The 25,829-nt window shown below is 48.1% G+C and overlaps 1 protein-coding gene across 11 annotated transcripts in view; it reads right to left on the reverse strand.

Annotated features, from left to right (window-relative positions):
* Positions 1-3,952: 3,952 nt before the first annotated feature.
* LOC122204861 (spermatid perinuclear RNA binding protein) overlaps positions 3,953-25,829 on the reverse strand; it is a 72,824-nt gene continuing 50,947 nt past the window's right edge. For 2 of the 11 annotated variants that reach the window (XM_042912627.1, XM_042912624.1), the window contains 2 exons: positions 21,905-21,949; positions 18,641-19,286 (listed from right to left, as the gene is read on the reverse strand). In XM_042912627.1, the coding sequence (XP_042768561.1) occupies positions 19,210-19,286; positions 21,905-21,949 (122 nt within the window). In that variant the 3' untranslated portion in view covers positions 18,641-19,209. The other 9 variants (XR_006195816.1, XR_006195814.1, XR_006195810.1 and 6 more) reach the window with 9 other exon arrangements.

The raw sequence follows: 25,829 nt of genomic DNA on the forward strand, positions 1-25,829 counted from the left end.
CCACCGCTTTCTGTGTCTTTCTTGTTCAGTTACCAAAACAGCTGTAAGCCCATCTAAAACTAGGTGCGTGGACATTGTGCTAGGGTAGTTTCAGTGTGTCAACTTTATGAACTGAAATATAAACCAGTAAAATTGTATTACTATTTCTTTTGTTGGTTTTATTTTAACAGCATATTCATTAAATATTTTGGTACAAAGAGCATCACTTTGTAGAAACCGGTTTCATCATTATGTGCTCCGGCCCCCTTCCCTGCTCCCACTGTCCGGGAAGAGCAGCCTCCGCGCTGTCGGGACAGGTGTGTGGGGGCCCCAGGCGCCTCCCCACCCCTACGGCTCCGGCGCGCCAGCGGCACGGGGTGTGGGGAGACGAGCTTCTCCTGTGCCAGGCCGACGCCTGCGCCACCACGGCAGACTTGACCCGCTTGGTGAAATCCGGTGCCGTGTTCCCGGGGGAGGCGCCATTCCCGTGTTGGAGGGTTAAGGAAGTCCTACAGGAGGTGAAAGCGTCTCACCAGGCAAGAGATGGGAGGAATTCGAGGCCTGAAATGTGAATGTGCAAGAGAAGTAGCTGTGGGGGAAGAGGCAGTCCGAGTAGCTGGGGTCTAGCCCTAACACTTTTCAGGAAGAGTGGCGGCACGGACAGACACATCTTTCAGAAAGTTCCTTTCTACTTACGGGGGGTCCCCCTCCTCCCTAAGGATGCACAGGGCCCCGGCCGTCCCTCTTTACCACCTCGCCCCCTTCTCTGCGGCAGGAAGAAGAGCAGTCTCCCCAAGCCTGCGGTGTTCCCCGTGTGACCTGCCCTTCAGGACCCCTTCTACACCCGGCCTTGAAGAAGGGAAGGCGGTGAGTGAAGCCTCTGCCCTGTCTTCTCTCCGCTGCCCCGAAGCTGGGCGGGTGCCTCATGAGGGGCCAGGACAGCGGCTCCACGGCACATTTGGGAGTCCTCTGCCATTTGCAGGCTAGAGAACCTATCTGTGGGATCCACACTCGCGGCTAGCTGGGGCAGGAGTCCAGAAGGGCCAGCTCGCTCTAGGCTTTTCCCGTCCCAAGGGTCCTGGTGTCTGGGAGTGTAGGGATTCGGCACAAACCCTCCCCTCCCAGCTGAGCCCCGGCCCAGCGAAAGGAGTCCGTGTGCCAGTCAGCCTGGGCACGTTAGGCCTAAGGTCACTCAGATGGTCCTCGCTCTCGGGGAAGTCCCCGAGCTGTGTTGAGACTCAGACTGAGAATACTAGGTGCCACACTGTATGCTAAGTGCTGAAACAGGTATGTGGGGCCCTGTGGGGACAGGGAGGTGAAGTGGCAGTGACCGTTTTCTGCACTGATGACGTGAGGGGGTTGTGGGATGGAGAAGCAGCAAGACATTTAGCTGCAGGAAACGCCAGGTGGGTACGCCATGGTCTGACGGAGCGAGACTGGATAATGAGGCTGAGGCCCCTGAGGCTGAGGAGTTTGAAGGCGGAGGGAACTACTGAAGGGTTTGAAGCCAACTTGCCTTAAAAACGGGGGGGAAGAGTCCTGTCAGTCCTTTAGGAAGAAAACTTGGAGAAGACATCTAGAGTCTTTATAAAGAGAGGTGGTAAAATAGGCCAGATTGGAGACGATTCCTGCAGAGTTACAGAAACTTGGTGAGAGAAAGGGGGAAGGACACAAAGGGAGAGAAATGGAGCTCTTGGTGTGTGGACTTGAGACTGTCCAGGAAGCACCACTGGGAGGTGCCCAGAATCCAGACGGCTGGGAGTCGCGTGGGTTTCGGGACCTTAGCACTACTGATAACCGTTCGTTGTGGGGCGCTGTCCTAGGCTTCTGGCTGATGAAGCACCCCTCCCCCCAACACTGCCAACAGCTGTCACCATCAAAAAGATCTCCACGTCCCTGTGTAGATGTGGAATCCTGAAGGGCAGGTAAGACCGTACGAAATGTACACACCGAGCAAGGGCAAACCGCAGGCCTACGCACCCCCATTTAAAGAGAAAGGGGCCACGGTGTGAGGCTGTGGCCATCGGGAGGAAAAGTGTAGCGTGCTCTACATCACAGCGAGGGCAGGACCAGAAAAGACTCATCGGTGACAGGGAAGTTCACTGGTGCCCAGAGCGGCAGCAGACGTGGAGGTGGCTGGAGGGAACCGTGGTAGAGCAGAGAGCATGAGGCTTCGTGCTGGAAAACTCAGATCACGCTTTTGACCGTGGCCACATCTCTTCCCGGACCGTGCTGTCAGGGCTGCTCAAAAGCAGCGAAAGTACGGCACAGGCCGCGTGGACTGCAGGCCCTACTGAACCCCAGCTGCTCTCCAGAGCCTTGAGAAGAATTCCCAGGGAGGAGGCGGCATCTTCCTTAGTCTCCCAGGAGTGCCGCCACCCCATCTGCTCTGAATTCCAAGTCCCCGCAGCGGGAGCGAAGAAAAGAAAATCCACGGGAGCTAAAAATAAGCTGAGACCACAACTCCCGGCTCTGACTGACCCAACAGAAGCGAGCCCACGCACCTGGGAGTAAGGTGATTCGGGCCCCTTGTGACCTGGGTGAGGCCTGTCCTCATCAGTCTGAGGGAGGTTTATGGCATTAGAGTGCTTCACTTGCTTAGCCTGCCTCTGACACTGGGACACCCCCTCTCCTAGGACACATCTGGGGGGTGATGAGGTCAGAAGGATGAAACAGGTGCAAGGATTAGGACCACACCCAGTGGCTGGGGCAGTGGCTCCCAGAGCGAGAGGCCTAAGCACTGAGTCTCCGCCCCTTCCCCATTTTATCGGAGAGGAAGTTGGACCCATGGGTTCCCGGCCCAGGCGCCACGGCCGTTAACCCGCACTCTAGCTCCCCGTGACCGGCAGGGCACTTCACTGCCAACGACACACTTGCACGCTGGATTCTAGGCCAGACTGTGACCTCGGGTGCACCACTCATTTTGGAAAGTCACATGACCTTTCCGAGTTCTTCTCGCCTGTATCCTAGGGGTTGCTGGGGCGCCATAAAGCTCCTGATCCTTCGCCTGTGTGCTGCTGGTCCCTCCAGCTGTCTGAACGCCCCTGGGAGTTCAGTGATCTTATCCTCAGATTTGTAAGCAGCGGTGGAAGATTTCCTGCCCGCCATCACAAGATCTGCCATTTCAACCTTCTCTCTCAAGAGCCACCTCCTCCTCTTCTGGGGCCCGCGAGCAAGACCAGCAAGGCTCCCGCCCTTCACTCCCCCATTTCAACTCCACAGGCTGTTCGCTGTGACTGTGGGGCAGGGGAGCAGCAGCGAGCGGGCCCAGGCCAGCCAGCTCTTCTGCGGCCAGTTCTAAGCACGCTCATGAATCCGGTGCAAGGGCGCGCAGAGAGGAGGTGGGCCCTGACTTACAAAGTGAAGCAGGAACACCCAGTGCCTTCGTCTACCCACAGTGGTTGCACTTACCTGGAAGAGGCATCAGCAGGCCTGGGCCTGGCTCTGCTTCCTCAGGATGTTCTGGGGCAGCTCCACTGTGGGACCCTCACAAGGCGGGGGGGGGGGGGGGGGGGGTTGTGGAGGGGTGGAGTGTCAGCTCTGGATACAAACTGTTGCTGCCATTTAGAAGTTCTACTTTTATCTGTGAGCCTCAGTGTTCTGATCTGTCATGTGTGGGTAATGCCAGCCCTGGGGAATAGGCACGAATATAGTAAGACTAAGATGTGTGAAAAGTACCTGGTAAATTCTAAGGTTTAGAATTGAGCCCTCACTCAGCACCCGTAAGTCACCACTTACTACGCCAGGGTCCCAAGTTAAAGTTTCAGTTCGGTAAACATTTTGCACCATTAGCAGAGAAGCAGAGAGTTGTAAGGAACAGGACCGAGGCCTTGGTTCCTCATCCCTCTCCATGAAGGGAAGATCCTGCCATGTGTTCTGACCTGGAGAGTCATGAGGGCCAGGAAAGTGGTCCTGCACTCGGCCACTTCATCAGAGTCACAGCTTTCATTTAACCAAAGTGGGTCCACTGCTGTTGAAGACAGAAGCTTTTATTTTTATTCATCCAAAAGGGGAGAATGCAACATGTCAGGGCATTACAGACAGACTGCAGCAGCCAGACAAGAGGACCAGTCTACGGCAGAGTCCGACATAGTCAGTGCGAAGGAGCCACAGTGTGGGCGCTGGGGCGGCAGAGAGTCCCTTTGGATGAAGGCCAGGCATCCTGGACGAGGCACTGGTGACAGTCCACACATGCAGGCTGCTGCTTCAACCACGCCGAAGGTTTAAAGTTCAGAGTCCTACATGTAATCATTGCCCCAGACGGGAAGGACAATCCATGGTGGTCGCATTTGCCAATTTTTTCAACATAATACACAACGTAAAGTTATTGCCAAGGACTTTGCACTGCAAATGATACTATTTACACTTGCGTATTCAGAAAAAAACAAAACAAAACAAAACACAGCAAATAGATATACAGATAGATATTTTCAGTTGATAGCTAAAAAACTACCTTGGCCATCACCAGACCAGAGTGAGAGTAAGCCATAGCCAGGAGTCCAATGTCATGTGTGTAACCGTGCAGTAGGGAAAGGTTTTCTACCCACAACTACACTCGGCCTTCTCCATGCCTCCTGGACTCCCCACCCCAGGGGCTGAGGCCGAGCAGGGCCACCTTGCTCCTTTATGAGAGAAGCCCCCTCTCGAATAGATCTGGGCCTTAGTTCTGAGCTAGCTGCCTCGTCCCCAGACCAGGAGTTCTGCATGGAGTGGGTGACAAGTCCTACAGGCCACTCTCTGGTAATGCCACATGGCACTGAGACCAGGGTGGGCGGGCTGTGGAGCTAACAGGCCGAGCCAGGCCCATCAGCTTCACTGCCCCCAGAAGTGTCCTCACCCTAATAATTAGGGTTCTCTCAGGAGACTGTCCTCTCCTAAAGCCACAAGCCACTTGGACAAGATGTTCAGCACAAGAGGCCAGCGGATGGGTCCCTGGTGAAAGGCCTGAGTACAAAACACTTTGGGGTAAGCGCTGCTGAGGGCTAATGTACGTAAGATTTACCAAATGAAGGGGCTTGTGCCTCACTAGAAGTCAAGAGGAACAAAGGCAGAGCACTCCCCCGTCAAGCAAGCATTCATTTTGTTTCCTCAAGCCCCAGGAAAGGAAGTACATCTGGAGTTGGGAGACTGCACGGGCGACAGCTGCCTGGGATTCCTAGGAGGTGTCAAAACTAAGGTCCTAGTCGGGGTCTTGAGGTTGCCTACGGTTTGGCTCCCCAGCTGAGTTTCTAGAAACAAGCCTTCCTCTCCAAGAAAGGTAGCAAAAAATGGCAGCTAAGCCACCTCCCACACAGCCATAGCCCGGCCGAGTGCTGAGAAACCACTGCATTAAGTGAGCGAGGGAACGGGTAGCTCTCAGTGTTCCCTCTATGAAGTAGGGGTGCAGTGCGAACCCTACCTGATGGCCCAGGGCTGGTCTGAGCGTGAGATGCCGTCCTGGTCAGGGAAAGGGATGCGTCTAATGGCAGCACTTCTGACACAAAAGGTTGAGAGAAGTAAGTGGGGAATCGGGGCTGGCCCGGCACGGAATTCCAAAGCTCCTGTGGGCATCGTCACTACCTCAGGGGTCAGTGCCACAGATGAGGTTACTCACGGATGCGTCACAGTGACACATATCCAGGAAACAAGCCCATCTGGAGCAATACGTCTTGCCCCTGACACAGCAGACCAACTCCTAAGCCCGAGGTGGGGAGCGGTGCTCAGCCCGGAAAAGGGGAGAAAGAGGCTGGACGCTTAAATGTAACCTAATAAATTACCAGTGGAGAAGGGACTCCTTAAAGAGTCTTCTGCACTAACACTCCTGTCCCTACCCTTAGTTTCCATGAACAAAAAAAAAATGTGACTTTCCAGAACAACAGAAATATTTAGGTTAGAGTCAAAGAAAAAAAGCAACCTTCTGACCATTTATTTCGCTAAGAAAACGGCATCAAGCCTACGCTCAGGGACGAGGAGAGGGCAAGGGCCGGGGCCAGGACCAAGCTGCCTCTAACGGCCACACCTCGCATACAGCCAGGCCCACCTTTGTCCTTCCCCTTCGAGGAGCGGAGAAACGCCTATGGAAAACACAAGGAGTGCTCCTCCCTCGGCCAAGTCCCACACCTACCGTTAAGAGCACAAGAGCCCCCCCTCCACACCCCCAAAAAGACAAGACCAGGCAGCAAAGTCCGAGAGGCCCACCCTCCACCAGAGAGAGCCTGACAAGCAAGGCGGGCATCCAACATGCCCTGGAGGCACAGCCTCACCAAAACTTCCTTCCATAACCCTCAGCTGGTTCCCAGCAAGGATGTCACACAGCTCCCCAGGGAGCCAGGGCAGCCACCAGACCCCTCACTCCTGACCAGGGTGCCAGCGGACCACGAAAAAACCACCTCTCAGTAAGGCCAGTGCGGACGCCACACCTCCTAGCCGCAGGCGCCAGGCAGCCTCACCCCTCCCAGGGGCCTGTGGGGGATTCGCTGAGACAGCAGGTGCACACACACTCAGATCAGGTGGCCTTTCTCCAGTCCCCAGGGGCCCTCCCATGGCAGCTCCCGACCCTCACACCTCACCTTGGCTCAGTAAAAAGCATCCTTCCACCTGCCTAGAAATCTCGGGGGGTGTGGGGGGGCGGGGGTTGTGGATATCGGGGAAATAGAAAGGACTATATACATTTATAGTTGTTTTTTGTCGCCCCAACTACATTGAGCACCTTGGGGCAGGCACCATGAGTGACTCACCTCCGTCTCCCCATGCACCCGCCAGAAGGCCTGGCCTCAGGCAGTCTGTGATACACCCGAGCAGTGTTGGCTTCGGCCTGTCACGTACGGGCATCTTGCCTCAGTGGCCTGTAGGCTTCTCCAGAGTCCTGACCATCCTCTGCACTTCTCGCAAGGCCTGTTTCGTGTGTTGGCTGCATGCCAACGGGAAGGGAGTCTGCTCCGTGAAGCTCTCCTGCCATGAACTCCATTCTGGAGCAAGGGGAACTCACTTTTACTCTCACACATCAAGGCCCCAAGCCAGAATCTAATCCTGGTTTTGTCTTGCCCTTATTTAAAAGGGTAGCAAGACAGAAAGGCCTGGAGACAGAGGACTTATCAAATTCCGCCAAGTCAGAACGGTAGAGAACAACCAATTCTCCGGACCTCTCCTTTCTACTCATAGCAACACCCACCCAACTCTTGCCTAAAATGTCCGGACAAAACCGAGATACCATCTGCAACCACAACTCTGGTCTTCTATGACCAGAGTGCCGTTTCTAAAATGCACCTGTGATCACTTTACTGTTCTAAACACAATCTCTCACTGGCTCCCCAGGGCCCAGAGAATGAGGCCCACGCTCCTTAGCCTGGCATTCAGGGCCCTGCTCAGGCTGGGCCCAACATGCCTGTGTGACTACACGGTTCTTGGTGTCCTCTCCCGAGCAGCTTCCTAGGGCTCTCCTGATTTGCCCTTAGCCCTTCTGTCACTGGGGCCCCGTCACCTTGGACTTCCTTGAGCCCTGTTCTGTTCTACATGTTGCTCTCACCTGTCAGTGCCCCACCCCCCCAAAACCTGTGGTCCTTACGGGCCAGGACTGCCCCTTCCTCCCCAGTGCTCATACAGAACAGATGCTCAGGAAGCCTTCTGTTTCAGGTAGATGGGCCAGGCGGCAGATGGAAGGAAGTTTCCAGTCATAATTAAGCCAAAGGGTCAGTCTCTACAGCCTAAGGCAGGGGTAGGCAAAATAAGGCCCACTCTTTTGTTTCTTTTAAAGTCAATTTTATCGGACCACAGCCACACCTGGGCTTATGCACCATCTCTGGCTGCTCTTGCGTGACCACAACCAAGCTGAATAGCCATGTCTGGAAGATTTGCCGTTTGGCCCTTTCCAGAAAGTTTGCTGACACCAGGTCTAAGGGAGTGCTCCCATATATTTCCACATTGTGACACACACAAGTGATACTTCTGTGGCCCAACAGAGTAAGAAGACAAGTTGCAGACACTTGACCCTCAGGTCTTGGCCACCCCAAAGGCAGACAGGATCACTGTCTCAGTGCACCTGTAACCTTGCATAGTTCTGACCTGAAGGTTCAAAACCACAGCTGCCTCTTTAGCCTTAGTCCCCAAGAGAGCTATATAAATAAGAGAGGTGCAGAAACCCACCCTGACTCCTTTCAGTGCTCTATGCCACCTGTCCAGGATGAGCCAGAGGTGGGAGGACTGAGCTAGACGCCAAAATCTTACATGGTTTTTTCCCCCCTCTCTTTAAAGTGCTCTGTGTGGCAAATCTGCAACTTCCCACTAAGTAAAAACCATGTTCTGTAGGTGCTGAATCCAAGGAGCTCCGGACCTTGCCCGGGTAAAGAAACCAAAACATTACTTTTTTAAAAAGCAGAGGGCCTCTATAGGAGTGAACACTCAGTACCTGTCACTCCCTTTGGTGAGACCAGGAGAGCAGACACGTGCAGAAACTCGGGGCAAGGGTAAGATGCTGACTGGCCAGACTGCACACCTCTCTATCCACCGCCAAAGAGCCACTAACCCAGACAGCACAAGAAGAGGGCTCACAGCCACCCACTGATGAGAAATTGGGCCCACCAAACCCCCATTTCCCAGCCCAAAAGAGATGGCCCTTCCCACACTGCCGCGCCTCTCCCATCACCCACTCCTGCCCTGCCAGCACCTTCTTCCCTCCCCACACCTTCCCCATCTTGGCCCCAGGTACCAGCTGCCATCAGCAAGTACCTTCGTGCTGCTCCAGAAGGCTATGCCCTTTCTGTGCACGCTGTGCCCCCTTCTGGAAAGCTCTCCTTCATGACCCCCCTGGCAGACCTCCATCCAGTGCAGATGCCAGTCTCCGCGGGAAGCCTCTGCCACTCCCGTCAAAGCTGCTCAGGTCCTAGGCCTCCTCATGGAGCAGGAGGCCTGCCAGAGTCTTCCCCAACCACAGGAGACGGCTCTGACCTGGTCAGGCCCCTGAGCTCCCCCTTCCTGTGCACTCCACCTCGGTCAGTGGTTTCACCTTCTACTCTGCTGTCTAAACAGAAGATCTTGACATTTTCTCCAGCTGGGAGAGCCTGGGAAGCAAGCAGTAGTTGACAGTGAATGTTTCTCAACGAATCCACGTGCCAAAGAGGGGAGCAGTGGCCTTGGCAGTGTCACCGATCACATCGGCGTGCCATCCGAACCTGACATCCCGTGGAAGAAATCCCTCTGCACTGTGCAAATAGCTGGCTTGCTTAAACATTCCTGGTCACCACCGGCCTCGCTTCTCATCACACCTAATCTCCCAGGACAGCCCCACCATCTCGGGAGGCACACACTGCCCAAACTGCCCAACTGCTTTCCTACAACCGTCTTTAACCTTCCTTCTAGAGTCACGTACAAGTCAAAATAACCCTTTAAAATAGCTGATGGAAAGGTCCGTGATCTGCCCAGGTCTCCCCAGCAGCCTCAGTGAATCTCATTTGGAGGGGCCCTCGGCTTTCCCAAGTTCCCCAGGTGCCACCTTCCAGAGGTTTCTCACCTCCTAGATGATGTCCACGACATTTCCCTTAACATAGCCTCCAAGGACATGAGAGATGTTAGAAAGCGGAGCAACTTCTGAGAACATCTCCATGATGGAAGGGTCCAGTGAGATCCCACAGCATCCGAGCACCGTGGGCAACGTGTTACTGTGAGGATGACTCCTTTGGGTGGAGCAGATAATGAAGGCCTAGGCAGGGACAGACGACAGCCAACAACCAAAACATGGACGCAGAAGAACACGAAAATCACACTTCCAACAGCTTATCCCTCCCTGCCTACCAACCCCTGGGGGTCTCTCCAGCGGCAATCACTGGTCTACACTTGATTACAGAGTTCAGTTCTGGTACCAAAAAACGGTATGGAAACAGGCACAACAACAGTAACAGAATAGGCTGTCAGGCCCAAGGTTAACCAGTCCCCTAAGCCCAGGGGCAAGCTAACAGTTCCTCCAAAGGAACCAGAGAAAGAATAAGCCCAAAGTCTGGATTCTTTTTTTTTTTTTTTTTTTTTCCTCCACATGGCAGGGGGCAGGGCGAGAGGTGGAGCATTGGTTTTTGCTTGTTTTGTTTCAAACCACACAGGATATGTCCCAGAAGTGTGGAAGAGAGGTAAGCAGAATGCCTCAGAGAGAGGAAGGGAAACTGGGCAGGCAAGCAGTCTAGACCAGTAAGACAAACCACCAGTACCGAGCACAGTGCTGGCAGAATGGGTGGGCTCAGCCGCTTACTGCTGTATAATTTGGGGCAAGTCATTTTGGCTAAGCCTTCATTTCCTCATCTATAAAAGGAGATCATTTCTAGATCCCACAGTTGTTGTCTAATTCAACTCTCGTCCCCAAGAAAGGGCTTCTGTTAACTCCAAAAACAGTGGAAGACATGTCATTTCTTCTGTGTGGTTAAAAACTCATTAGGAGCCACAGCGTTTTGCCACAAACAAGCTGGGTGATCTGGAGAGCTCTCTAGGCTTCGACAGCCTTGCCTGCTCAAGAAGAAAAACAGTCCGTGCCCGGCGATTCTCCACACTGTAGGGGCAGGGTGGGAAACAGATCGGCCACTGGGAAAGAACAGCTGCTAAGCGAGCGCTGGGCCAGGTACTCACTCTCCTCACACAAGTCACTGCTCTGGAACTCGTGCAACCTGGGTTTAAAACCATTCCTTCCTCCTGCTCCCCTCCAGCATCACGGCAGGTGGCGCAGAGAAATGGCCAAATGCCAAGGACAATGACTTGGGGTGAGGGAGGACTGTCTTTCCCTGGAGAGGATTCTGCCTCCATCCCCATCCCCACCCATCCCTAAGCAGAGACCCAGGTGGCAATTGTTAGCAAAGGAGCTGGCGACATGGTCTGCAGCAGCGGGAGACTCAGCCAAGTTCGGAAGAACGGCTCAAGTGCAGCAATTCAGAGACCTCAAAGCCATCCCAGCAGGGCTCACCAAGCGCGGCGCAACCTAGAGGGCCGCGTGCGACCTTCAGGCTGGCCACCGTCCCTGAAGCCTAGTCTGGGGAAAGTCCTGGCAATCGGAACAGGCCACTGCAATCCGGCACTCCCCAAGCTCTGTTCAGCACAGGACGGCTCCCGACACTTCTACCCCAAACCTGGGTTGCCAGCCCTCCAGGCCCCTCTTCCTTTTACCCTGTGAGTCAGAACCTTGCCAGCCTTGAGTGTCTTGGTTCAAATCTTCTAAGACATCCCCATCACCAATCTCAGGCCAGACAGAACATATACGCAGGAAGCATTAGCTGAATGAAAACCTATACCTCAAGTTGTCACTGATATTCAAACAGAAAAAAAAAAACAAGCTTGAAATACAAGGGCTTCCTCTGTTTATACAACCACACCTAAGTCTTCCAGCCTATCTTTCCAGTTATATAATCTTTCCCAATTGGTCTCACAAAAAACAGCCCCATTTTTAAAAGGCCAGGATATCTGGTCCAGAACAGCCTCAAGTCAGAGAGCCTGGCTTCCAGCACAGGAGGCGCCTGTGATCTCAGGACCCTGTGACCCCGTGTGAGGTGTGAGGCCCCCGCTGGGCCTGGCCCACGGCCTGCACACCTCCTTCCTGCCACCCGGCGCGCTCCTCCCCTTTGTCCAGACGGTACCCACAGCGCACACGGTGTGGTAAAAGAGGCTTTGGCATCGGACGGACTGGGGTTTTGTTCCTAACTCCAGCCCTGAACCCTGAGCCTATTTTTTTTTTTTTATCTGAGAATGAGAATACCACCTCCAAGAAGACTGTTTGAAAACAAGGTCCAAGTGCCCGGCACATGCAAGAGAGTAATTTCAGCATTTCTTCCTTCTCTCTCTTCTGCTCCTTCTCCAATCTACTGCTGCCCACAGCCCAAAATGACCTAAACAGAAGGCTCCTGTTAACTCCATTACCGGAGACATTCAGCTGACATGTGCAGAGACCACCCGTCCCAGCCGTACAGAGACTCGAGGCAGGCTGAGAGACTGGGCCGCAGGCAGCGCTGAGAGAACGTCCGCAGGCCTGCCGGGCTAATCCCGTGCCCTCCTAGGGCCAGAAGCAGCAGAAGAGGTGAGGACCACACATCTCCAGCCAGGACATGCTGGTCAGTCTCCCGTCCACTGCTTGGGCAGAGCGCGGAAGGGCAGCCGCACTTGGCAGAAATGCCAAATGGCAAAATTCTGCCACGAATCACCAAGACCCTGCTTAGAAGGACCAAGGGGTGAAGACGTTAAAACTGATTGGTCAAGGGGGAAAAAAAAAAAGAAAGAAATGAAGAAAAGAAAGGCCTTCCCTCAACCTTGGCTCAATGAGGAAATGACTCCACCAAACGGCCACAGCTGAGGAATGGGGGAACCTCTTGGATTTAAGAAAAGCCTCTTGCTTTGGGGGGACAGCAAGAGAGAGGCCGTTGGAGCCTCCCCTGAAGCTGTTGCTGTCATGCCCCCTCCTCTTTCACTTCCCATCGCTGGTACCATTAAAAGAAGAAGAAGAAGAAGAAGAAGAAGAAGAAGAAGAAGAAGGCACGTCTTGACTATAACGCAAATCTACCTTATTTGCCTTTAAAGGTAATGCTCAGTCCCTACCGACACAGTTTTTATAAACTTGGAGCATCCCAGAACTCAATCTGTAATCCCCACCTAGCGTACGTCGTGCCGGCGGATGGGGATGCACCCGCCCATCCTTCCTCAGAGGTGCCTGAAGCCTGTGCAGAAAGGGACAGGACTATGCTATTCAACCAACAGCATCCGTCTCACCATCTACCCATCTTTCCTTCTGCTGAAGAGAGTGGGATGGAGAGGCAGATGTGTTTTCTGAGAGAAGAGCAAACAGGGGAGGCCTCATGTAGCAATGAGTGCAGATTATTTCCAAAGTGGTGAAGCAAACTGGAAGAGAGAAGCTGCGGGAATGCTATGAAGGGGAGCGGCAGGGTCAGCGGCCTTCTAAGCGTGCCACCCAGGCTCCTCGGTCTGTGGTTTACAAGAACTATCGGCCCAACACCGGTGAGCTCCAGGCCTCGCTGAAATCACGCACCTCTTTTTTCTTATTAATGTACTGGTAGGAAACTGGGAATCAGCAGGTTGATATTCTAAGCTCAGCCCTTTTGAAGTTCTAAGCACACTTAAATCCCAAAGCAAGGATTTATGAATCCCTGGCAGCAGACTGGCCAATGATTTCACCACCTCAGCAGAAACACGGGCACTCTCAGTCAGCATGGGTGTGCAGCGACCTCCCCACACTGCCTCGCTCACCAAGCATTTGCTCTGTGTTTCCTGTTTAGTCCCCCGATGCCAGGAGTCCTCTCTCAAAGACTGGAAGCACCCGAAACCTGCGACCACCAAGGAACCAATGCAGCTCCCCTGAGTAGGTCACGCACCTGCTTCTCAGCTACCTGCCAGCACAGTCTCGCTTCCCTCACATACCTTCTGTCACTTCAGCCAACCATGGCAGGAACCGCCAACACTGACCGAGAACTTCTGGGCACCAGGTACTATTCAAAGCACTTTGCGTGTATTAACTCTTCCAATTCCCAAGCCCCACGGGAATTTGCTGGAGGGAGAAAAATCCTTTGGCCCAGATTCCCACATGGTTTCTAGTCCCTATTTCTAGCTGTGCTGTAAAGCTTACATAACCTAATTTGCACTATGGTGCTATTTTTTTAAATCTCCAAAGATCACTGCTTCAAGTATCAATGGAAGCTGTTAGCTCCTACCTAAAATGATAATGTGGGAAAGGATCTCTATTCTTACAACTAACTCAACTTGAATTCTTGACTTAAAACAGTCTTTCTGGAAGATGGGATGAGGAAGGGAAGAGACTCACTCTTACATAAGAAGTACTAGTTTGTGCCCTGGAAGTAACTGCTAGAGAGAAACATCAGACTGAAACTCACCCCAGCAGCAGGTAGTTTCTGGACTCTGCAGCTGTTATTCATTTACTGCCCATCTCCCTGCCAGGCCTCCTTCAGACACTGAGAGACCTATGGTCACCGCATGGCGTGGCATCAGAACCTTTCTTGCTCTGAGGACTTCAGAGACACGCTACATCCTGCTCCCCACCACCGAGGACGCACTGGCCTGTGCTGAGTGGGAGGTACAGGAGGACCATTCACAGAGCAGGTTGTTTTCAGCTTTAACTGCTCTTAATGTCCCTAGTTTTTAGGGCCCTCGACTACTAGAAATCCAACTGCTGGGGGAAAGGGTGAAGGCGCATTGCAAGTCTTAGTTTGTTTCCCTAACTCACTATTGAACATTTACCTCCACTGCAGTTATTAAAGAAATCTAATAAACAGGCAAGTTATAATGAACGATTGATTGTAAGGGTAAAACTCCCCTCACTTGTCAAAAAAATGTGGTCAGTGTTTACAGCAACCACTTTGGTCTTTGCTATACTATAAAAACTGCTTAAAAAGGACTGGAATAATTGTTTTTCATTTCAATGCATTCACTTACTTGGAGAGAGGTCCAGGAACATAAAACAGAGTTGGTTTCAGGCTCTCAAAACTGCCAGGGAAATATTTAAAATGAGTGAATTTCCAAATGATGGCCATTTCAGTGGTGTCAGAGGGCTTATATTATTAAATAATGTATAAATAAACTGCTGATCAAGGTCATTATCCTTTGACACTGCTAATGCATCATCTGCCTCCCAATGTAGGATATTTATAATCAACCCAATTTCACCAACAAGGACACTCTCAGACTTAAAATGCTTTCACTGGGCAGAGCCTCTGTTTTGCTAGTGCCCGGAGAAGGATCTGGCACATAACGGACACTAGGCTGTTGGATGAGAACGGGAACCTACGGAGTCCTCATTAGCTAGGCCTCATACAACCTTTTATGGGTGCCAAAGCCACGTTTGACGTACATACAGATTCTGTATGGGAGAAACGTTGTTCCAGCAACCTTCAAAGTTAGTAATAAAAAGAAAACCGCTACTGAGAGACACATAAAACATGAAATTTCATTTTAATCTCTATATATATGAAATACGGCCTCAGCACAGAACATCTATCACATATGAAATGTACTTATGGGACACACTAAATGAAGCAAATCCTTATTAAGATATTTGGCCTAACCCTCACATCTTGTAAATGAACTCCATGATGGTTGAGGAAGGTGGGAAATTAATCGTCTAGCTACCCGACCTTGGAAAAAGCTCGATGAATTGCCTGAAGTCTATTTGGTCTCTGCAGACTGGGTATTTACCATTCTGAGTCTTGCCAGAGTTGGTTCTGCAAATAGTTAGCTTAATGACAGTCAATGACATATTATTTTTCCATAGTTACCTTAATATTTTGGTTTTTTTTTTTTTTAATTTTCTATTGCTTTTTCTTTTTATGGCTTCTTACTGCTGTTGTATTGGGCATACAACACAGATCAGAGATTTGCATTTCTCAGAGAAATTTCTCTCCTTGAGAAATTGGCACTTTGATCCTCTGCTTGTGTAACAGCTACATATAAATGGATCCTACCAGCATTGTTACCAATCTTGCTGCTTATGAAATTCTAGCACTTTGGCCCAAAGAGTGCCCTGACGTTAAAGTCTTCTTAGGTGACTCTTCCCACCACCAAACTCTTTTACTTAAACAGGTGTGTGTAATTCACATATATGTTATATCATAAGTTTCTACACACATATACACATTTAACTCGTAAAAGTGAAATGTCTCTCTTGAATAAAAAGTAATTACAAGGGTATTAAAACAAATGCTGAAAATAACTATTTTACATTTAGATCATAAAAATTTTAAAGGTAATCATGATGACATAAGACCTAAGAGATCAAATACATCCTGTATGATTGTCATATATGCACGTTGTGTTCATTGACTTTTTCTCTTTAATCAGAAAATAAAAGAGCTTACCTTTGTTTACTGAGACCACAGCTTACAGTCACTAGATCTCAGCCTATTTTATACAAGTGATATGGCTACGAAGGTCCGAGGAGAACGAGAATAAAGTGAGATAAACGTGCTGAAAACTGCTTAAAAGTATTAACCTGAAATACACAGAGGGTCCAACACCAGTTTTAAAAATACATTAACGAGGTATTCCCAGCTCTTCAATTAATAACGGTGACTGACTGATTCATGATTTTCAAACATTCACCCAAATTTTAAAAAAAGAAGGAAAGGCTAATAGCAGAAAAATCTATCAGTGGTTTGTTCCCAGGTTAACGATTTCTGTGCGACTACAAACGACTCAGGACTCCTTGCTGCACGCACCATGCGCTGCATCTAGTCAGCATGAGGTATGTTGGGAATCTATTGGACCAATTACCTTGCACAAGAGAGGGGGTGCTCCTGCAGCCGGAAGAAGCCGGGGCTGCAGGCCACATCCCTGGCTGGGTGCCAGCCCCCATGCAAAGAATATGGCTTCAAGGAGAACCCCTATCTCTGAGAAATTATAATAGCGCTAACTGACGCAGTCGGGAATGCAACTACCCAAGTTATGTGCTAAAAAAGTTTAAAAAACTGTCAGAAGATAGCACAGCTCACACACTGATTCTAAGTTCTCCATTGGTCTGTAAACTCCCGGACAAGAGACTACGCTAGGAGGGCTTAAGTACAGATATTGCTAGGTTTCCAAAGGAGAAGTTTTAAAACAGACACCGTGGCTTTGAATAAAAGTATTGCTCTTCTGTAAAATGCTCAGTCATTGCTTTCCAAAGAAGGTGTCAGAGTGGTGTATCTGAAAGCTGGAAAGCCTCAGGGGGTCACAAGGCTCTTAAGACCAAGACAGAAATTGCCATTTCAAGCCAGACAACCTGATGGTTCTAGAAGTCAGAGAAGAAATCTTGAGGGCCCAAGTGAATAATAAATGGTGCGACGCTCAGAGGCTGGCAATAGGGGCTGTCAATGAAAAAACCACCTACAGTGGAGAAAAGAGCAGAGAAGCAAAACTTGGTGTTAATTTCACAGAATTTGGTGAAGCCAAGAGCTTCATTTATATTTCTCTGCTCTTTCAGCTGTAAGTGGAATTTTCATTACAAAATGGAGGGGGGGGGGGAGGGCAGAAGGTGGGGAGGGGGACACTTAATTCATTACAAAATTTAAACAGTTGAACTTGCATGGTTACCACTTCTAACAGAGGACTGACAGCTCAATTATTTTAAGTAAAGCAGAGAAATGTAAAAGTTTGCAGCAACTGGGCAGGTTTACAACATGGTTAGTAACTTCCAACAAACAACAAAATTAAAAAAAAAAAAAAAGACTTGGTAGAAACCATTTGAAATGACTGCCATCATGTTGGAAAACAGCACAGCTCCCTTTTCACCATTATAGAGGGGTTAAATTCCAAAGCTGAGTCAGCTACTTCAAAAGAATTTTCTAAAGAGAAATCTCCAGAGAGATTCCAACTTGGAATGCAAATTTGACGATCAATTTCAAATAACAATACAGCTGCAGCTGCCAATTAATAGTATTCCAGAAACAAAAAGGACTATTGTAAATATTTAATTAATAAAAACTGGACACTACCAGCCATGCTTTTTCTTCTCAGTGATGGCTCCGTTTCATCCATAGGTCAGCAAAATGAATCAATGAAACATGAAAACTCCCAGCTGCAATGGGCCCTCTTGTTTATGTCTAGCCACTAATGCACAGGATGAGAATGATAAGTTCACAGCTATTTCTAGCAAGTGATGAGGTTTTATTAAAGTATCACCCACCACTAATAAAGACTAAAGGTCAAGGAGCAGAAGTAACAAGCCATTTCGTAATAAATACACATCTGAGAAGTGACACTGACGTTTGTTTTAAATTGCCCATCTCGTTCTCATTTAGTGGTCCCAGAGAAATCTGGTACATAAATTTGCAGTATTTCATGAAGCCCATTCTCACTGATGGGCACTGTTCAGCTCTGAGAAGCAGAACTGAAAAGGGAAGCTAATTCGTACTCAAAACGGACATTTTTAAGACACAGCGACTTAGAAATATCCACACAGGACCACACCGGTGCCTTCATGGGGGTGAGTACCTTAATGAAACCATTACCTTCTAGTAACATCATAGGCTTTCCAAACAAGGCGAGAATGCAAGGGGAAGGCTCGGGTCTGCACCCTTTACAGGACAGCACAATGTTACCGACTGATCATTTTTCACCAGCTTAATCAGATAAATTTTAAGAAAAACTTAAAAATAAATGCTGACCCATGGCTGAAACCTGTCACTTTTCACAGCAGCACTCAACAAGAACTGGGACAATCGAAGAGCAAGTTTTTATGGGGACCCTGTTGCTGCTTTAGATTCTGATGTAATTGAAGAGGAAAAGAGACCTTTCAATGAATCCCAGAAAAATCGCTAATCTTCTATCTGCATGAAAAAAGCCAGGGAAGTGAACACAATATCTTACAGAGTGAAGAAGGCCACAAGAACAAGAGAGGGTGATTGATCGATTAATTTATTCTCTTTTAAAACTTGGAAATTAGGAAACTAAAATAATCACATTCCTCCTTCCCCATCTCTGGGTAGTGCCATCATCTGAATAAGCAATGCTCGGATAACAGAATGTACCTTTATCATGGGGAGGCCCTTGGACAGCAGTACAAAGGGCTTACAAAGTGAGCAGACTGGCTCAAGCTAACAATTGCCTTTGCTTTGTTTTAGCAGTTTCCTTACAAATGAATGGGTTTCGAGGGCTAAATTATTATTAGTTTTCAATTCCTTGTAATTTGATACCAAAACATATCAAAAATAATAAGCTAAAACAATATTCAAACCCATATTTTATTGGCTTTAATTACACACTTCAGTATTTACAAAGTTAAAGTTTAAATGAAAAGTCTCTATTGTACTGTATTAAAAAAAATAACTACAGCCCAAATTCAAGTGCCCTGGGGCAAATACATATCAATCAGAGCTAAGAATCAGTGACTGCGTCAGGAACCAGGCAGTACTCTGTGTTACAACAAAGCAGTTTATTTGTGATCAGTGTTTGAGACTCTATACATCCTTCACAAATTTAATTTTACATAATCTGATACTCCTCTTAAAACTTAAACTTGGAACTGCTAGACTTATTTCCCTAGAACAGAAGGGCTGGTATAAGTTATTTTCCGGAAATGAGGTACCGTTTCACAGAACTAGTTTCTTTTTTGTTTTCAAGTTTTAGAGAACTAAATTTGCATTTGTTAAAATCAAAAAGTAGGAAAGATGTTCTTTACAAATAATTTTGATCAAGTATGTGTTCAAAGAAAGCAGGATAAAAAGGCTTTTTCTCTAACATTCTGTATTGTACTGTATTTGTTGTTCAATAGGAATTAGCTTCTGTCATTTGCTAAAAGAATGAGTAGTGGGGAACAGGATATGTTGGGAATTTCATAACGGGTAACAGAACCATTCTCTTGGGTAAACCTACAGAGAAAAGAAACGGAGAGGACTCCAAATAAGTTTAATAATCCAATAAAAATTTCAGGTTAAAAAATATCTTACAGTAATTATCGTTAACCTTTTCCAGATTAGTCAGTCAACATGAACCATCTGGGAGGAGACCCACAAACCTCTCAACAGATCTCCTGTTTTGAAATTGCTCCTAATATTTTGATCGTTAGTTATTTTCCACTCAAAATTAAGAGGGCTATATCCTAGGAAGAATGATATTCAGAAGGCAATTTCATTTGAGTGAGCAGCCATGAGTTCCAAAGATCAAAAGCAGTGCTACTGATTAATATTCCAGAGGGACTCCAGAAATCCAGAATCGTTTTCAATTTGGCACATGACATATTACAGGAGAAACAGGGATGGCTGTCAGTCAAGACCCAAAGCACAGCTTTCCGTGCAGGCCTCTGCTCCCCAGAGAGACCGCTCCACCTGGAGTCACGACCAGGTACTTACTTTCTTAATGGCTACTGCCGATATTGGCGTGGCAAATCTGGAAAGATTAACTACTTTCTTAATTTTGTAATGAACGAGTTCTTGTGGCCTCACAAACTTCTGCATACTCAAGCATGATTTGAAATCTGCTATTTCTAGTCTAATATTTAACCTATGGAGAAATCACAAAGCAGCAACAGCAGGTATTCAAGAGCACCAGATGATCAGAGGGAAATTACCCCACATGCAACAGCTTTACAAAGGCCAAAAGACATATTTACCTTACAGCCAAAATAAAGCATTGTTTTAGTAGGTTGGCATCACAGTAACATTTAAAAACCAAATCTTTTATGTGAAAAATGGGGGCATCAAATTTCACCAGCTTTGGAAGTCAGTTATATGGCACATGGAAGAGAGGAGCCTTCTGAAGTGGGGCTCAGAGGCCACAGGGTGAAAGTATAATGTTAGAGGAAAGGGAGGAACAAGAGAGAAAAATTAAAGACTGAGGAAAAACATGAATGCAGCTTAAAGCCTAGACAAACCAGTGTTTCAAGGAGAAAAATTAAGCTCTAGCAAACCTGTACCGAAGAACGTGAGACTTCACTTTGTCTAAAAGAAAGACACAGACTTAACAACCCGCCCCAGCAGGCGGGTGCTCTGCCGCTCACGCAAGACATAGCACGATGGAGCAGTGAGTCAAGATGCATTTGGATAAACTGCCCAGACCTAATTCACAGGAGGGATGAGGTGGCCAGGATACCCACAAGGTGGCTGAATGGGAAAAGCAAATGGCCAAAACCACAAGGAACTAGAGAATTGGAATTTAGAAGCAATTCTGGGTGAAAACATTTTCTTGAGTAAGTTCTCACTTCCCAATCACCCCACATCAGGGACGTGGGGAATCTGGGGAAGCCCTGACCATACTGGAGTGTTCCAGAGGAAACATTCCGGTAGAGGAGGAAACCCCAGACTGGGCACTTTGCTGTAGAGAAAACTCACCCCAAACATTTGACACTTGCAGCTTCTCCACATCTTTCCAGGATAGAAATAGTCTATCTTAAAGGGGAAAGTAGTAAAACTGTTCATTTTCTACTTATTTTTTACAGTTAGGACGTCAGATGAAGCTTCAATTTAGCAGTGTCGTAAGGACCCATAATTTTCATCTGAACAAAGATGGAAAAGCTGACGCATGAAGAAAGAAAGCATGATGAAGGGTCCTGAGACTCGTGTGCAGGGCTGACGCCACAAGCAGTGGGACGGTCCACGTCCTTCCCTGCTGTGCGCGTGCACATCCAGCCTGAGGTCGCACCAACACGTGCTCACGCGTGCGCGCACACACGCTCGCGCCACGCTCTCTCACGCGCACGCACACCCGCGCTCTCTTCTTCTCGCGGTGGCAGACATCCTGCAGGTGGCGGACCCACAGCGTGTAGCGCCTCGGGGAAAAGGTCTAAGAGGGCATATCACTGACTCCAAACCTACTGCCTCCATTGCCACATAAACCTCATTCAAAAGTTATCCAAAGGGCCACTGAGTTTCATTTCTGCATTTACTTTTATTTTACTTTCTTATTTTTGGAGGGAGAGGAGACAATCCTATGATTCTGTAACACGTACCACAGACTGTCTGCAGTCAGCACTTCAGTAACGCTGCTGGTGAGAGCCCACTGCCACGCTGGGGCTCATTTACGCCACCTCTAAAGCAAAGTTTACGGAAAAGGACGATGGCTACAAATTTGAAGTGAACATTTCCTAACCCTAACTCAAGTCACCCACAGGGTTTCAAGCCAGAAACTTCAGTGCAGCCATGTAACCGGCGAGCAGTCAAGCCAGAAACCGGGTTTGGCCCTTCAGTAGCCTTTGAATGGAGTATAAGTTGGCTGTAAGAAGAACTACTTAAAATATTTAATTTCCATATGGTCAGAAACAGGCAATTAGAACAGGCAGTCCTTCAATCAGGCAAAGCAGAGAGAAGAGCAACTCCAACCAAACCAAGAACCACAAGGTTGTGGCATTTTCAAAGGGAATTTAAGTTGGGTCACTAGAATGAATACGTCTGAGATCCTCCAATTCACTGAAAGAAACCCTGGATACAAACTGTGCTCTAGATTGCTGTGACAGCACTGCTAAGAGGAGAAATCAGAAACATGGCATACATACCATAGGCAGGGGCAGCGGTGCTGTAACCATACGGTGCTCCGTAGCCTGGTACAAAGAGAAGAAAGCAGATCATTCCAGAGCAAAGGGCACTCGACCGGTCCTGGCCCAGTTCACAAGGACTGCCTGGCCCGGCATCTTGGGCCCTGAGGACTTCTAGATGCTGGATGAACGAGAGCCATTCCCACAGTGGCCGCACCCTCCGTTCCCGCTTACCGTGAAAGATTTCTCGCATGACCTACAAGGTTCTCCTAACCCACCAGAATAGTCTTTCTCCTTGCACTTACCACGCTGTGTTACAATTATCGACTCCGTGTGTGTGTCCCCCACTAGGGTGACAGACACCAAGTCTGACACCTTTGCATCACCACAACTTGGCAGAAGGTCTGTCACATAATAACCACTCCCTACATATACTTTGTTGAACAAAGAATGCTGAGAATCACTCAAATTACTAATTTCTTTAAAGTTGGAAAACAGAACTTTCCAGGTTTCTTCAGAAGGCAGTGCCAGAACAGGCTAAAGCCTCAACTGGTGCTAAAAATGGGCATGTGGATCAGGTTGTGAGCTTGGGGACAAGGTCCATGTCTCCTGATAATCTGAATTCCTGGCCCCAGCACAGAGGCTCTCAGTAAATGTTGGCAAAACTAACATTAGCATCTGGTGCCTATGGAAAAGGCTCACACTGTCAATAAAAACCAGTCTAAAGAACAGAGAAGTTTCTGAATCAATTTGTTCTGGCTCTAGATTCTTATATGTCCTTAAACATTTCATTTCTGAGTTGTCTTTCCATATCTGCAAAATGAGAAATCTTCCAAGCTTCTTTATAGTGTAGTAGGGATTAGAAATACTGTGTTAACAGAAGCCCCCATCTTTAACCTTTCAATAAAACAACTTTAAAAAATATAAATACTGGGGCACCTGGGTGGCTCAGTCGGTTGAGCGTCCAACTTCGGCTCAGGTCATGATCTCCCAGTTCGTGAGTTCAAGCCCCACATCGGGCTCTGTGCTGACAGCTCAGAGCCTGGAGCCTGCTTCGGATTCTGTGTCTCCCTCTCTCTCTGCCTCTCCCCGCTTGCACTCTCTCAAAAATAAATAAATATTTTTTAAAATATATCCATAAATACTAAATTGCTTGGGTAAATCTTTAGGGAAACTGGGTTCTAAAATAGAATGGGGTGCAGAGGCAGGGGCACGCCTGGGCAGCTCAGTTGGTTAAGCATCTGACTCTTGATTTCAGCTCAGGTCATGATCTCATAGTTCATAGGATCAAGCCCCACATTAGCTCCATGCTGACAGCAGGAAGCCTGCTTGGGATTCTTTCTCTCCTAGCTCTCTGCCCCTCCCCCATTTGCACTCTCTCTCAAAATAAATATTTTTCTTAAAAATTTTTTTAAACAAAATAAAACAGAACAAAGGGTGCCCGGGTGGTTCAGTCAGTTGAGCATCCAACTCTTGGTTTTGGCTCAGGTCACGATCCCAGGGTCATGGGATCGAGCCTCATATCATGCTCCTCACTGAGCATGGAACCTATTTAGGATTCTCTCTCTCTCTACCCCTCCCCAGCTCACCTTGTCTCTCCCTAAAATAATAAAATAATAAAATACAACAGAATAAAACCTACATGAGCCCTTCACACTGTACCTAAAAAAAAAAAAAAAAAAAAAAAAAAAAAAAAAAGGATTTGTTTTAACATTACAACCCCTTTTTCTATAAGCATTTCTGCTGCTTGCAAGGATTTTTTTTCCTCCTTCTCTAGCTGCCCAACTACAACTCATCCTTTAGATCAGGACCAAATGTCACCTCTTCTGTAAAGTCTCCTGGGTTTGCTGTTCACTCCTTCTCCCCCCCACCCCCAGGTTCTAACTTGTATCACACTGCACAGTGTTTACTCAAGTGTCTATTCCTACCTCATATGACCTCAAGCATTCACTGGGGCAGATGTTAGTCAATCTTCGAATGCACAGTTCCAAATCTCTTGATTAAAACAAAACACTCAAATGTATGCTGAATGAGTAAACTGCTTTTAGGGACTAACTCAAACATTTCCAGAGAGATGAAAATTTTCACTTTTTAGTCTATACTTAAGTCACATAAAACTGGGGATAGTACAATGAAGTCTTAGTCTTTAGTGCTCCCCAAATCCTGTCTTTCAAGAGGATGCAATGCAGCCGAAAGCAACACTAGGAAATATGAAATAGGAACAGTATCAGAGGCCAAAAGAGAAATTAATACTTTAAAAAGAAGTTCGTACATCATGTCTATTCCAGGAAAAGGTAGCTGGCTGGACGGCCAAGGCTACAATTTCAAGGGTTTTACCAAAGCCTCCTCAAGGAGAGATAAAACCACAACTACTAAGCTGGCCACTGATCAGGCTGTGGGATTCGAACCTCGACTCCGCTTTTTCACTAGCAAGGTGACTTTGTGCCTGTTATTTAACCTCTCTGAGCCTCACAGTCTTCTACAGTAATTGAGTTGGCAGGGGAATGTAATTAAATAATGTATGTAAAAATACTTACTACAGTCCCTGTTGCACAGAAGACACTCCGCAGATGGCATATAACCTATTCATAATCTAATTGACCTAATCTGAATCTTCTCTAGGCTATAAAAGAACTTCATTTTTAAAAGCTTCAGGAGACAGGCCTTTTCAAAGAGGCCAATGCGATGACATAAGAGAAAAGTTACTATAAAGCCAACAAGCCTGGCAACAAGCAAACACACATGATGCCTTCCACGATGACCACCACTAGATGATGGGTGTTTCCCACTTGGGCGGGGGCTAGGCATCGAAGACCAAGCAACCGCAGACGCTACCGGATGGACAAAGCCCCCACTGAACACGTAAGCACAGGCAAGAAAGTTCATCTCAATAACTTGCCTGTCATCATTTAATAAAAGCGGCTTCCTTTAAATAATGATGGAATAAAGCAAAACAGTACTAAGTATCAGTAGAAACAGTGAGATGCACAGAAGAGTGTCTTAGTTTGGGACATATATACAGAATCAAACCACAAGGAACCTTGTCCTCCTCCATCTCCCTCCCTGCCTCATCCCTCAGCAGTCTCCTTCTATGTCAAAGTCACCCACCCAGTTCTTCTCGCTGAAAATGCTGGGAGAAATCCTTGAGACCTCCCTCTTTTTTCATTCTCCACATTAAATCCATTAATTGGGCTTCTGCAGGAGGGTCTTCAATCTGGTCACTCCTTGCCATGCACCCGCTGGAGATACCCGCACTGTCTCTGCCCTGGGCTATGAGTTTACCAAAACCTTCTAACTTGTCTTTTCATATCCACTTCTATCCCTACAATCTATTCTTCACACTATAGATGGTGATCTTTATAAAAAAGTCTGATCTTGTCACTTCTCTCCTTAGAACCCTTCACGACTTCCCACTGCACTTAGCATTCTAAGGCCAAAATCCAAACCACAGACTCCAGGACTGGGATTGCGCATCCGGCTTTAGCTCGAATCACTCCCGTCCCTGTCAAGTCTCCCCCCGCCCCCCACCCAAAACACACAATGCTCTCCACGCTACAGATGTCTTGGCCTTCCTCCATCCTTCTCACCAGCCAAGTTCCCTGGTCCAGCAGCACAGGGTCTCTGCATATGCTGCTCCCTCTGTGTGCAACACTCTTCCACCCCAGTCTTCCCTGAGTTAACTCCTCCTCATTCTCCAAAGCTCAGGTCAAGTGTCACTTCTTTGTGGAAGCCTTTAGGCCTCAAAGCCTAGACCCAGTTTCTCTGTTATGTTCCCTCACATTACATACCCTTCTCCTTCATTACAACCTTCACAGTTTATAATCGTGATTATTTCATCAGCATGTCTTACCCGATCATAAGCCATGACAGTAAAATCCCAAAGCAGGCACATGATATTTGAATGAGTGAATATATTCTTTGTATGACACATCTTTGCGCTACGCTC

The sequence above is a fragment of the Panthera leo genome, chromosome D4 (assembly GCF_018350215.1).
Source record: "Panthera leo isolate Ple1 chromosome D4, P.leo_Ple1_pat1.1, whole genome shotgun sequence".
NCBI classification, from domain to species: Eukaryota; Metazoa; Chordata; class Mammalia; order Carnivora; family Felidae; genus Panthera; species Panthera leo.